Genomic DNA, 15,241 nt, shown 5'->3' with positions numbered 1-15,241 from the left:
TTCAACAGTGTGTTTACTTCCTCAAAGTTCTTTTTTGAAACTTCAATGAAATGAATTTGTCCGGAGGAAAGTTTCTGGTTGTGGTTTGTGAGAGAGACATGGAAGAGATAGAACTGTTGGGGAAGATAGTGTGAAAAAAATTCAGTGTTGAGAGAACATGATAAGAGTGTGCTCCTTATTTAATCAAATGGCTAAAATCAACTTTCCCCCCTCATGGAAAACAACTTCCCTTTCCCATACTAAACCCCACCTATCAACAAATGCTAAACATTGTCTTTTACGATTTGGAAAAGGAAATCATTAACAGAAAAGGATTGCGAACAAAACAGCTCCGTGATTACTATATTTCACAGACACACATGTGTTCCATCAACAACTACTACAAAATGAAGTGAGAGAGAGACATGAATCACAAATAGAAAAAATATAAATTAAGTGAGTTCGACCAATTTTAAATCACAATATTTCCTTATGTTTACTACTCAATCTGTTTCACTTGGTTTCTGCATATAGCGTTGAGAAAATAACACTTCTAACAGCATATGCATAGGTTCAAACACAACCGGGAACAAAAAAGAGCAATGTGTGTAAACAACGGCCAAACGAAAGTTCACATTTACCATCCTTATTTTACAACAAATGTCTACCTTTATGACAAACATAAACCATGGGTCTACAGCAAAAACCCCAAATTTCATAACAAGAGGGGATTGTTTTCAGCAAAGTTTACAGGATATCTCACATCCGTTATTTACATTCTAGTGCGAACTACGCATAATTCCATGCAAGTAACCACCGGTCATTATGAACGACACAAGTGACACAACACCTGCCGGAAAGACCTTCCCTGATTTCTTGAAACGAGAACCCATCACCACAAGAAGTGCAGCAGATATGCCTATACATCAGGAAAAATGATCAAATATTAACACATGAGAGAAGGAAATGATTTCACATGAAACTTAACTGTAAATATCAACTGTAGTTGCTCACAAGGTTATGACTTGTCAAATTTGCACAAGAGTAAACTCAAACTCAACACCTTAAACTCATAAGAGTTTGCGTAGTTCCAAAATAATATTCCAAAATGAATTCAGGAAGCGAGCTTGAAAAATTCAACACTGGACTTCAGTGCTAAAATTATTGTCGTTATCAAATGTGGTTTAGAACGGCCACAAACTTCAAAGCAAAGAAACTCATTTGAGAAGCTACAATTACTAACTATAAAGCACGATTGTGTACCAATGGAATGATGCATCATCATCTCTTCCATAACCAGTTGATCAATTTGCAACATAATTCGTTTGATGCCTTTGGTAAATGGTAGGTTCTATAAAACCTTAAGGTATGAATAAAAAACTACTTCTTAATTCTTAATATGAAGTGTAGAGTTCAGGGGTCACCAAAGAATGCTTTACAATTCACATTCAAACAATCTCCAGAATTTAGACATGGCTATGTTTCGGCCTTAGTGGGTAGAAACTCAAGAAATGCATACTACAAGTTTTCTTTTACAAGTACTGATCCATCCATGTTAAATATTTTTTTTTTCCTTCTGATACATACGAAATTCCTTTGTTCTTAAGACTTTATGAATAAATGACAAAAAGGAATGCATAATATTTACTAACAGTAAAAGAGCTTATTCAGACAGGTTTTAAATTTAACCGATAATGAAGATATCTTGATTCTTGACAAACTAGTTAGCTAAGCAGTGTGACTTACCAAGGCCTACAGATGATGCAAGAACAGGTCTTCCGGGTAGCTCGGTAAAAACATAAAAGAGCAGTGCAGAAGACAAACCCCCAGCCAAAAGTGACTTCTGGCTGCCACTCTTCAGAAAGCCCATTACACCACCCGCTGTCAAAACCCAAATAAATATCATTATGTAGATGTTATTACAAACACAAAAATACAATCATATGTTATTTAAATTTAACGGTATGATATGTTTGTTAAAAACTAAAATAAAAATTAACAATATGATACATTAAATTCGTATTTTACGCACACAGTTAAGCAAAGTTATTAAACAAAGTTACGCTTAAGAATTCACTTATATTGAATTTTTCAATCCAATTTAATGTTGTCAACACAAGGTTGTGTAGGCTCCTGCCTGCACAAACATATTTGACATCCCCCCTACCATACTTGTCTATCCATATGGAATTTCCACATACAATTTATTCCATTTTATTTTGAATTCCCCCATCACACAAACAAAACATGTTACACTCTCTCTCGTATATTTAATTTTTTAAAATTAAAATAAGCAACTTTTATCACACCCTGCTTTACTATCTGTTAAAGAGTCTCTCATCGGTTGAGAAAGGACATAGATAAGTGTTTATAAGTGGGGGCAAAATACAACTCACGTGCCGTTTTTGTGAGATTTTATTTCTAAACCCACCTATGATCATCTCTTTCTCTCTTTCTCAATGAGAAAAATGAAAACCCTTCCTCCTTATTTCATGGAATTGAAAAATCAACCACACCAACTCTCCGTCCCAACAAATTTCGTGCAATGGTGCCCCCACTGCTCAAAATTTCTGGCTCCGCTACTGGGCCAAAGCGATTTGCTTTGACAACAGCCACCACCAATTAGTGAAGGATGGCAGTGCCACAATATTGTATGGAGGAATTTTCGCTTTCCACTATCGAGAAGACTGAAACAGCTATGGGATTAAAAATTCTTTAAAAATTCACTAAAGTAAATTAAGTCTATAACAAAAAATCATACAGTTTACAAACATACAAATGTTTGATAAATTTAATTCACATATTAATCTTGCATTATTAGAGTGTGAGTGTGAAATTAACATTAAATAACTAACATAAAAAAAAATGCAGTAAATCAAACACGTTGTTCATGAAAATTTTCATTCATATAACTACAACCCAAAATGTTATTCAGTCTAACTCAGCCAATTGAAGGTAAAATCAAAACAAATAAACAAATATTAGTCACATGTCAGTTATATTGTATTTGCATTTGAGAGAGAGATATACCTCCAACGAGAATAGCATAACCTAGAGTTAATTTCTGCGACATTGACAAAGCCATATTTCTCTTATCACCGTCAGATCCTTCCTCGCCTTTGCCACTATCGTCTCCTCCGCCTCCTCCTTCACCACCACCTCCTCCTCCGCTGAAATCGTCTCCGTTTCCTTTGATATCACCGCCACCGCCGGTATTGTCCAAATCTGGAGCACTTAGATCAAATTGAGTGGTCTTGGAGTCGGAAGAAACAACAGCGAGTTGAGAATGTGAATTGGAAAGAGACAAGTAAGGGAAAGAAGGAGGAGAAGCGAGGAAGGAGCGAGTAAAAGTGGTGGGAGTGTGGGATCCGGTTGTAGGACGAAGAGAGAGGGAAGGAATTGTTGAATTTGAAACACCGAAAACCGCTGCAGTTTCTGCCATTGACGAAAGAACGTTCTGGTTTTGCTCACTGAAAGAAGATTCTTTTGGCGCCGTGGTTTTTGTCTATTGGGCCACTCTTTCGTCTTTTGTAAGGATTTGCTAAGCCCAAGCCCACACTAGATATTCTCGTCTTTTTTTGATCAATCACATTTTATTGCTTTTATCACTTTCCAATAGGGTTGGAAATAAGTCGAGTCGAACTTGTCTGAGCTCGACTCGACTCGATAAGAATTTGTTCGGCTCGAAACTCGATTCGAGTTCGACACGAACTATTTTTTTAGCTCGAGTTCGACTCGTTTAAAGTTCACGTACAGTTCGGCTCGGCTCGTTAGGTTCACGAACAACTCGGTTCGGCTCAATGGCTTGAATCAAATGAATCAAGAAAGAGAAAAAAGAATAAACTATGGTTTAAATGAGAAAAAATAACTCATAAACCTTTCAATTGGTCTAAAAATCAATTAAGAAATTAACTAATTGATAACACTATGGACAGATTCCCGTAGTAAGTAAGGAAAGGAGGCGCTGTTATTTTATAAGATAAGTTGCTCAATACCCTTATGTAAACTTTTGATGTGGGACTTGTGAACTGCAAGCTTAATAGTTGCTGGTTCTTGAATAACCTTATTTTGCTGTCAACATTTTTAACTGGGCATTACCATCATACATTATCATTTTATTTTCCTTTGACTCAAGTGGCCATTTCTTTCTCTATTGGATTTAATTCTTTTTTACTTTATAGTTGTTAATAAAATAGCAACAAAAAACAATAAATATTATAAATATATATATATATATATCGAGCTGGCTCATGAACCAAACGAGTCGAACTATACTTTTTTTTTTTTAGTAAAGGAAAACTTATATTAATGAATAAGGTCTTGAAAGTACAACAAATTTGTTGCTTCTGGCACCTCCTCCATCCAAACCATATTAGGTTCAGTATGTGCTAGTTGGGCCAAATTGTGAGCAACTTTGTTTCCTGATCTAGGGGTAAAATTGAAAATACACGTGTCGAAATTGGATTGCTCCTTTCGGATTTCCTGGATAATGTCTCCATAATAAGATCTATCTTCATTGGAACCATCTTTCATTTTGCTGATTAAGTTGTAGCTGTCACTTTCAAAAATCATATGTCTGAATCCTCCTTCTTTAGCAAACCGCATAGTTGTAAGCATACCAAAGGTTTCAGCCATTAAAGGATCCTTCCAGCCAGAGACGATCCAAGTTGCCATCCAAGTCGCCGTCATCATAACCAGACCTTCTTCATTGCGAATAATTGCTCCTATGCCCCATCTGCCATAATGAGTTAAGCTACGAGTCGAACTATACTTGGTTCAAGTTCAACTCATTTGTTTGACGAACTTAATTTTAAACCCAGGTTCGACTCATTTGGTTCATGAACCAAGTTGAACGAATTAATTACCGAATCGAGTCTCGAACTATTTTCGAGTTGGTTCAGTTCATTGTCAGCCCTACTTTCCAATAAGAAATCCTCCAAAAAAAAATATCTATGTCAATAAGAGTTGGCTTTAAGATAATATTTTTTTTTAAGAAGCAAAAATGAAATTTATTAAAATCACAATAACTCCTAACCAGCATAAGGAATGCTAGACTAGGAGTCGTAAAATAGCAACATACAAAGAAAAATAAAAGTTATACCTAAAACCCTCACCCAAAATACAAAAAAAAATAAAACCCTCAACCAACATCACAAGTTGCCATAAAAAACAATTTTCACCACCTACGATCCGCTGCTTGCACACAATCCCCAAACAACAACGTCAAGAACCAACACAACAACTAACAACTTTTGAAAAGCAACAAAGATTGAAACAACAACAACCACCTTCGCCACAACAACAATCGATGTCACATTAACGAATCCAGTTTTGCAACAACGACAACAACCAGTGCAACAACAAAATACACCTTCACAACAATCAGTGCAACAACCAAATCCACTTTCACAACAGCAACACCATCGATCCACTTCGACAAACCATCAGATAACAGTAGTCCAACTGGATGAGAAGGTTCTGATCGAACCCAACCGTTGAAGACCCACTGGCACCTCCTCACACCACCAAAAATGTGGCCTACATCACCACTTCACACCACCATCACCTCATCCACAAAGATTTGGATCGGAAGGAAACATCCACCACACTAAAACACCAGACAACCTGTGTTTTTCTAACAACCGCAAACTCAGCACCCACAAGAAAGAAAACAGCCCCACTGCAACTAGCAGTACCAAAACTACCATCATCACCTCCTCTTACCACCAAAATCGAGACTTACACCGCCATCACCACCGTCACCACGTCACACCACCATCACTTCCTCCACACAGATCTGGAACAAATCGAAACAAACACGAAGCAGCCGCCACGAAAGAACGAACAAAAACCGCGAACAACAGCAACCACAGTCTACCGGCGCGGAAACCTCCAGGAGATCTGGAAAGGATGGTGCGGATGGCTAAAGCCGACCGTCGCACCACCACCATCTGATGTCTACATGATGACGACAAAATTTGGATGAAAAGGGAAATGGGTAAGTGTTTGGCGGTGAAGAAGTTAGATAGATGCTTTACGATAATATTGATATTGTTATGTTGAATAATTTTTGAGATTCACAATTACAGTATCCTATTTTAATTTGGAAAAATTTAGTTGCACAATTTTAAAAATGTCATAATTTTTGTGCACCATTTAGTTTTTTTTTCCACCTATAAGATCCTACCCGACCCATGAAATTAGTGTCTGCATTTAGTGGTAGACACAAAAAACTTCATTTCTTTCTAAGTGCACGAATTGGGAGGCCAAAAATGAGAACCATGAAAGCAGAACGCATGGAACAGTTAAATACCGCAATTTAATCCCTTACAAATATGAGATGTTGGTGTGCATCAACAACATCATAATTTTTCAACAGGATATGGCCGGAGAAGGTAACAAAAGAGCAGGTGTACCGCGATCTTACTTCAGTGAGTGTCCAAGTCATGTTTGCAAGGCAGGGCAGTCCAGATGATTAGTATGCCCGTCCGTCGAAGTCCGTGGTGGTCATGAGCATGTGGGCGACGATGCTAGAGTGCAGGTTTTTACTCTACTCATCATAGACATGTGTTTGCATGCACTTAATGGATATGAGTTCAGTTGTCAAAATACAAAGAGTCAACACATCAACCTATATGCTAGAGGTTTTCAATGGATTTAAATTTCCTCATTTTCTCCATGTGAAATGATAACAACAATCTCTTTCTCTTTTTGACATTTTCTTCAACTCTAAAGTGGAGACTCTACAATAATTTCAAATAATAATAAAAGAGTGAGTGTTAGAGAAAATGTTCATATCTCTTTACTTTTACGAGTGAAATATGCAAGAACAAGTTTGGGCACCAAAATAAAATAGTAAAACATGAATTTTGTAAACAATGATATATAAAATTCAAACCATACATTGTCTGGGTACAATAATGCGATATAAATATCCAACAACTTTAAAATGTCACGGATATAGACTAATAAAGTGTCTAATTCCGCCAGTATAGTATAGTCTTGCTCTGAAAGCTTCCAAAGTCACCTTCATTTCATTTATATATACATAAAGTACATATAAACCATATAAATAACCACCATCATTCCTTTGATGACATGCACATTAATTAATTCACTAACGTGTTGGTGTGTCTGGCACTTCAGGACAATCCAATTCCTCCATAACAAGAGGATGAATATCAGTAGTTGAATTATATTGTTGAATCACCAAGATTGATGCAGAAGTTGAGAAACTAGAAGAAGCCATATAACTTCCAATAGGTCCAAGTTCAGCAGAATCACTGTTACTAACCAATGGTGCAACTGGTGGCATTCTACCAACCAATATCAAATTACTCTTACTCAATTCCTTCAATGCTGTCTCAATATCATTTTTACTTTCAACCATCCTTTCCTCATACTTAATTGACTCTTCATTCATGCTCTTTGCACTATGGAATTCACTCCAGAGTTGTTCATCTTGATTTTTACTACCATCATGGCTACCTTCAATATCATCAATCACAACTGTTTTGCTCTTATCTTGTGCTACACCAACCAATTTAGCACCAAAAGACAATGTCATTCCAGGTGGAGAAATGAACTTAACAACATGGAGTAAAATTCCTGGATGTTCTGCCATTCTCATACCATAAGCAAGTGCTTCATGATCGTCGCGTCCTCCGAAGAAGATTACAACAACCTTAAAGGAAACTTCACTTGCTTGAACTTGACTTGTTCCTCCGAGACCGCGATCAATCAAAATTCCAACAGAACAAGGTGCATGACTCAACACAAGCTCATTCATTACATGAAATGAATGTCCTAATGACTCCATCGTTCCATCTATACGCTGGTGTTTATGGAATGGAAGGAGTATTATCGAGGCACGCTTTTGATGAGCACTAGTACAAATATCTTCATGGATGTTGCTGAGAGCAGAAATGGCTGTCATGGGACGAACATTGACACTGTTCAATTTTCCATAGGTTTGGAAAGCGATAACCATTTGATCTTCATCATTTTGTTTTTTGTTCCAAAAGGGCATTCCATTGTTACGTGCTTTGTGAACCATGGAGATAGCTGAAGATCTTTCTGAGAGTTCCATCAAGTGCATTGCATAGATACAGAGTCTTCCTCGCTTTCGGGTTCCTCGGGATGATTCTACAAGGTTGATTAGTGTAGGGATGTTGCGTGTGCTGTGGAAACATGCCAAGACTCTGAGCTCTGATTCTTGATCTTTGCGTTGGACTGTTTTGTGTTTATAAGGTGCTCCTCTTCGAGCTGGTTTGTATACTGCCATCACTATTGGGGTGGTGATGAAGGTTGTGAATAATGCCATAAGAACACAAATTGCAAATGCTTGGTCATTTAGTACCTGTGTTACATGGAGAATTACATTACATGTATAAAAAATCAAACCAAAGTAATGAAAGATTTCAAATATTTGATAATAATTGGATACTTCTATTTATTACTTAGAAAACAAGTTCTATTTTATCATTAAGTATTAGAGGATCAATAAGGATTTAGATTGTCTGCAGCTAGCAATCCACACATTAAGACAGTCGGTACATTAGTGGCATTTGGATCGAAATCAGACGGTTCAAACTTCAAACCCGATATTTTAGTTCTTTTCTGAAAAATCAAAATCGCACTAAAATATGGATAGTCTGATCTCGACCCAAATGTCACTGATGTGCTGACTCCATGGATATTTGAGATTGCTGACTACAAGCGATCAAAATCTGGATAGATAGGAAGACAGATAGGTACCTTGCGATCCTTTCCGATGTTGAGAACAATGAGTTCAACCAATCCCTTGGTGTTCATGAGAAATCCAAGTGCAAGAGCTTCTCTAAAAGGCACCTTGCATAGCAATGATACTGAGATTGTACCAACGATTTTTCCAAAGCAAGCAGTAAATATAACTAGTAATAATAGTGCCCAAGAAACCCCTCCACTTATAGTAGCCACATTTGTCTTCAAACCACTAGAAGCAAAATAGAGTGGCAAAAAGATTCCAGACACAAGATCTTCAATCTTCTCAATTAAAACACCAGCAAAAGGACCATCTTTAGGCATAATTATACCAATAACAAAAGCACCAAATAATGCATGAATTCCAATAGTATCAGTAACAAAACTACAAGCCAAAACCAATGTCAATGTGATACAAATGTAAAGCTCTTTAACAGGTTCACCCTCAGGGGAACGCTTAGCCATGTATGCAAGCAACGGTCTTATAGCAAAAACTGCAAAGAGAATAAAAGCAGTACCACAGAGCATAACCCAAAGTGAAATCAGGGGCGACGTGTCATCGCCAGATAATGATATGGCTAGAGCAAGAAGTACCCAGGCTGCAACATCATTAACAGCAGCTGCTGACATTGCTATACGACCAACATCCGTGGTTAGCAGTTTGAGCTCAGCTAGGATTCGAGCGAGGACGGGAAATGCTGTGATTGAGAGAGCAACACCCATGAAGACAAGGAAAGGGACAGGTTGTGCACCTTTGGAGATTGTGGCTCTAAGAACAACGGATGTTCCTATGCCAAGAACAAATGGGAATGTGATTCCACAAAGGGCAATTGCTAAGGCTTTTTTACCTGTTCTACGGATTGAACGCATGTCGAGTTCAAGACCTACTAGGAATAAGAAGAACAAAAGACCAATGTTGGCTAGTGTGTCTAGGACTGTTAAGCTTCTCTTTGGGAAAACTGTGTGTAGGAATTTCTCGCTTCGACCTATTGCTGATGGTCCAAGCAGTATTCCTCCCTGCATTGAACATTTTCACATAAGAAACTTACAAAAGTGACAGCAACATTCAATAGGCAACATACAAAAGTTTTACTTGCTACAGAAGAAATTAAGTTTCAATGATTCCACTTATATCTTAATATAAAACAAAATTCTAAACATTTTAATTTTATATTGACCACCTTAATATAATGACCAACGTTGCAAGACCAGCGTAGATGCACGACTATTCCACTAATTCACAAAACAAACAAATTTCTATTTGATGTGTAAGCTAGTCGGAAACTAATCCCTCAGAAATCTATTCAGAAGGCAAAATTCTCTTTATTTGAAATCAAAGGATGGTGTGGACCACTTATAAGATTAATTATAATTTGTCGATCATGTCAAACTGCCATATTCATTGTCTCACTAACTTATTGCATGGAAACTCAAATATAAACTATAACCATCAAATTAAGGGACTTTCAAGGATAAAACAACAATACAAAGGACGAAAACTTACAATGATTTCTGCAATGACTCGAGGTTGTTTGAGTGGTTTGCAAAGGTATGCAATACATCTAGTGAACGTGACAACCACACATATCTGAAGAATCAACAACGGAAGTGCATAATCGAGAGGATTTTCGTGTTGGAAAGCACCATTAGACGTGGCTTTCATCGGTGCAGGACATGTCACATTAGGCGTCGCCATGTTGTCGCGGCAGCACCACCAAGATTATTCAGATCGCTTCAAAAATTAACGTTGCTGGTTATTATGAATGATCGATCGATCGATACTAAGAAAAAAGGACACTGGTGTTAGTTACATAATAGCAAAAAAAGGGTATCAGAAACTAACTAGCTTGTTGTTACGTTATATACGTGGCTTACAGATAAGACCAAAGAAAGAAGTTAATGTCACAGCTTAGTAGTGAGATTCAAAAGAACAAGCGGAAGTATTTAAACGAAAACCATGCCATATACTGCTTTTCTACGTGTGGTGTTTATCTTTTGACTTTGTTTCTTTACTATATTCAGCATTTTCAAATTAAATGTAACTAATTAACTATTAATTACTCCTTTAAAAAAAAACTATTAACCACTCCTATATTATGAGTGAGGCTAGATCGATGATGAAGCCAGGGTGTTATTTTATTTTTATTGTTATGGGATGGGATTTTTTCTCTGTTGGTGGAACCTTGAAGGAATTGGATTTGAAATTTTTATTTTTTTTCCATAGTGGATGGACTTGCAAAAAAACAAAAGTAGTAGTTATCATATTTTTTTCTTTGTGAGTAATTTTTTTTTTTAATTTAAAAAAGACAATATTGTATTTTGATATAAGTCAAATCAAAATATTCTTTGTAGACTATTCAAATAAAATTATTATTTTTCCTTTCTAAACAATACTTAAATGATCCAGTCCAAAAATAAATAAAAATAAATATTTTTTAGGCAAAAAAATAAAATATATAGCAAAACAAGGAATATATTAATGTAAAAAAAAAAAAAAGGTCTTTTTTTGTGTTAATTGTATATCTTTTGTACTCAACTACGAAAATTAATTGGTCAAATCTTGTTGGATTTAAATAGAATGTCATCAATCAATATATTAAATGTTCCTCTAAAACAATCGATATATATTAAATATTAGATGGTGTTAATTAGAGCTGTCAAAATGGGCTAGTTCGAATGGGCCGGCCCGTTAGCCCGAGTAAAACTTAGGGTTTGGGCTCAAAAATTCCAGCCCGAATTTTTCCAGAGCTTTTTAGCCCGGCCCGAAAAAACCCGCAACCCGCTCGGGCTAAGGGCAGCCCGCAAAAAAAAAAAATAAGTTGGTTCAGTTTTGGTGTGGAGTGAATGAAGGATCAAGTGCAGAGCAAGGAATAAGCTTCCAACCAATTTTAAGTAATGTCTATATTTTTCATTCTGAGTTGAAACCATTCCGTGTATTCGATCAAGTGTAGAAATTGAAAGACTTAATGGGTTTTTTAAGCATCTGCAGTAATATCTAACGAAGAGATTAGTTTTTCACACCTTAATTTCTCTCCTTGCAATTACTTTTAATACGGGTGTATTTGTTATAACATTAGAAGCTTTCCAATATAACAGATAGTAAATTGTCTATATATGTTATAACAATTCTTATAAACTTAATACAAATTTGTTTAAATTGTCTATATTTGATTAACAAATTAAAGCCAAAGAATACATTTATTAGAATGTTAGGTATTATTGGTGCTACTACTAATTTTTCACACTCTGTAGGCTACTAGAACACAGCCTGCACAAAGCTTACACTGATACCTATAATCTTCAGTAATATCTCTTGTCTTCGTTTAGTTTCTTTACTCACCCGAACATATTGTTATTATAATTATATAAATATTTAATTTCTATATGCTATTATTTTGTTCACTGATTGTGTTTTGTTGTTAGCTTGTACAAGTTATGTTGAGATCATTAAAGGATATTTTTTTAAAAAAAAAGTACACGCGGGCTGGCCCGTTAGCTCGGGCTCTATTATTCCAGCCTATATTTAAACAAGGCTTTTTAGCCCAACCCTGAAAAGCCTGCAACCCGCTCGGCCCGGCCCGAAATGGGCCGGGTAGCCCGTTTTGACAGCTTAGTATTAATAAAAAAACTATATATAGCATATATATATATAGAGAACTCATTTCAGCTCTTTTGGGTTGACTTTTTCTCTTTCCAAAAATGATCTTAATTCTCAATACAAATAACACATGTAACAAATAGATAAAAATAAATTTAAATATTAAAAAAATGTAATAAACACGATATGAATATATATATATATATATATATATATATATATATATATATATATATATATGTGTGTGTGTGTCTTTTTTTTTCTTTATCATTTAAAAAGTGTAACAAACTAGATGAGTATATTTATACTTACTTTTTCATTATCCCAATTATACCATTAAATAACTTTTTCTATAATAAAGATTGTTGTTGGTGTTATTAAAAAAATTAGATTATATTTTTTTGTTATATTGTTGATGTCATTAAAATAAATAATCATGGTTAGTTTTGTTTGTTATAACTTGAAAACAACAAAAATTTTATATTTATATTTTTAATCAAAATCAAAATTTCATAAAATAAAAAAAATAAAAAAACTATTTTTAATTTTCAAACCTTAACGCAATAAAAAGAGTAGAAAGACGGGAACTTAGGCACGTAAGTGCTCGTCTTTTTGCTAGTTGACATAAAAAATTCGTAGATAGAATGATAATAGCCAATGAAAATTCATGCACACAAGTGGAGGAGCTGATATTTGAACCTCAAGTATGACGTGTAACAATTTCAACATTTTTATTAATTTAGCTAGCTATGACTTGTAGACCTGTTGACATTTTTTTTTTTGGTAAAATTAATTTATTACTAAATAAAATAATTTATTTATATTATTATTATTTTGGAATAAATATAAATTATTGATAAATTATTTTAAAAAAAAATAATTCAATTTTTAAAAGGATTTGAAGTTAATTATAAATATTCAAAAAATAATAATAATTAGGCTTAAATGCTCTTTTTGGTCCCTTAAGTATTTATTTGGTATCGCTTTGGTCCCTTAAGTAATAAAAGGTCCGTTTTGGTCCCTTAACTTTAGTTAAAGTAACGGTTTGGTCCCTTATGTTAATTTAATTCAAAAAAATGTTAAATTTTGGTCCCTTAACTTATTTAATTAGTATTAGTTTGGTTCCTTAACTTATTTAATTAGTATTAGTTTGGTCCCTAAACTTAACATTTTTTTGAATTAAATTAACAGAAAGGACCAAACCGATACTTTAAATAAAGTTAAGGGACCCAAACAGACTTTTTATTACTTATGGGACCAAAGCGATACCAAATAAATATTTAAGGGACCAAGTAAGCATTTAAGCCCTAATAATTACTAGTTGTTTTACTAAAAAAAATTACTGTTTATTATTAATTTAAGAAGAATACTCACGTACAAGATTGTGGAAAATTTAAGAGTGAGTGGATTAATTTATCACATGCTTTTGAGAAATTAATTATTTTTTCTTTTTAACAAGAAAACAAGAAAATAAGACTGTATATTTTTTGAAGGAGAAATAATATTGTAATTTGATAAGTCTATATTGTTTGAAGATATACTAAGTATTTGTTTGTGTGAACGATGGAAATTTTCTTATATATATATATAGCTCTAGCCTCAAACTCGCTAATTGGTTTCGGTAGTGATCTGGTAGTTGTTGTTACATGCTCTTCCTTGCTGGTTCTGTTTTTGTTTCTTGGATGATTCAAAGTTTCAATGTTTGTTCTGTGATTCTGTTTCTTATGTTTCTGCGTGCATGTGTGATGAAGTATTTGTAACCATGAAAGAGTGAATATATATATACGTGTGTAGCACTGAATCAAATTACAAAAACGTAGTTCCGGGCGTTCAACTGCTATGTAGGTATGTACAGATAGGTTAAACTTCTACAACCTTGAAATGGCAAAATTAATTAATATTCAAATTCTAGTGTTGGAAAACACGTTTATTTCCAGGTGAAGCAATCTATAAAAAAAAAGTAATAACATGAAAGTTTAGATGCTTACCTCCTGATATGAAACTTTGATTTCTTCTACGGAAGAAATTTGAGGAATAATTTCACACCTTCTCAATTGCACTTAGTTAGTTATGTGTGCAATTAATTTTGTATTCATCAAATAAGATAGTACATGTAATAAATAGTGTGAGTGAGACTGGGTGCTACTGTTGTCGTGACGTGTATGAGCCTAGGGTAGGATTCATAACAGTGCGGCTTATTCCTACTACGAACGCTACTACGTTCTCACCTGTATGTATCCGCGTGGAACCAATTTGATTGTGAGAGGTGAATATTTCTAAGCATTCTAAACCAATCATTCATGAATATAATATTTCACATACAACTTCAAGTTTAATTTATGTATTTATTTTCTATCTATAGTAATTTTTTTACTATATCTACTTTTGACCTATTGTAAATAGATAAAAGTGTAATATATTATATAGCAGATAGGTTAAACTTATTTGTAAGAAATGGATCTTCAAGAATCTATATAGCAACAATTTTGGAGAGCAAGAGAGAAGGTGACAACCTATTTTTATCTTTATGATGGCGTGTTGGCATCTTTGGACTTGAAGAAATTACAAAGTTATATTAAAGAGAAATGATATTTGTACAACCACTTTATTACAACTTTTTGACAACTTTCTATCCCATATTCACATTATATTCTTATTCTCTCTCTTCCTTTTTTTTTTCTCTCTCTCTCTCTATATTGTTTTGGGTCAATGAAAAGAGAGAAAATGAAAGTTGTCACATATAGTTGTACATATATCATTCCTCTATATTGAAACTCAATTTGATGGAGCTTTAAGTAATTCAATGGATGTTGCTTGTTGATGATCATATGCTTAAAAGGTTGGAACATGTGATGCTTTTCATGTTGAAATGTATATACCCATATTATAGTTGAAATTAATTTCAAACTTCTAATTGATATG

The 15,241-nt window shown here is 34.5% G+C and overlaps 2 protein-coding genes across 3 annotated transcripts; both read right to left on the bottom strand.

Moving 5' to 3' along the window:
* Positions 1–565: 565 nt before the first annotated feature.
* On the bottom strand, positions 566–3,492 carry LOC25494153 (protein FATTY ACID EXPORT 2, chloroplastic). Its single transcript, XM_013602920.3, has 3 exons — positions 3,010–3,492; positions 1,726–1,860; positions 566–898 (listed from the first exon to the last, which is right to left on the bottom strand). The coding sequence occupies exons 1-3, from the start codon at positions 3,419–3,421 to the stop codon at positions 759–761; spliced, it is 687 nt and encodes a 228-aa protein (XP_013458374.1). The 5' UTR covers positions 3,422–3,492; the 3' UTR covers positions 566–758.
* A 3,371-nt stretch (positions 3,493–6,863) lies between these two features.
* Positions 6,864–14,431, bottom strand: LOC25494151 (cation/H(+) antiporter 19). Of its 2 annotated transcripts, none has more exons than XM_013602918.3 (4): positions 14,308–14,431; positions 10,226–10,502; positions 8,737–9,738; positions 6,864–8,338 (listed from the first exon to the last, which is right to left on the bottom strand). In XM_013602918.3, the coding sequence occupies exons 2-4, from the start codon at positions 10,415–10,417 to the stop codon at positions 7,097–7,099; spliced, it is 2,436 nt and encodes an 811-aa protein (XP_013458372.1). In that variant the 5' UTR covers positions 10,418–10,502; positions 14,308–14,431; the 3' UTR covers positions 6,864–7,096. The 2 variants fall into 2 exon arrangements, with proteins under 2 accessions (XP_013458372.1, XP_024637339.1); XM_024781571.2 differs by having other exon boundaries at positions 10,226–10,453; positions 14,308–14,414.
* Positions 14,432–15,241: the final 810 nt, after the last annotated feature.

This window comes from Medicago truncatula, chromosome 4 (assembly GCF_003473485.1).
Source record: "Medicago truncatula cultivar Jemalong A17 chromosome 4, MtrunA17r5.0-ANR, whole genome shotgun sequence".
Lineage (NCBI taxonomy): Eukaryota > Viridiplantae > Streptophyta > Magnoliopsida > Fabales > Fabaceae > Medicago > Medicago truncatula.
Note: the sequence above shows the minus strand (reverse complement) of the source record. Positions and strands in the feature narration are given on the sequence as shown.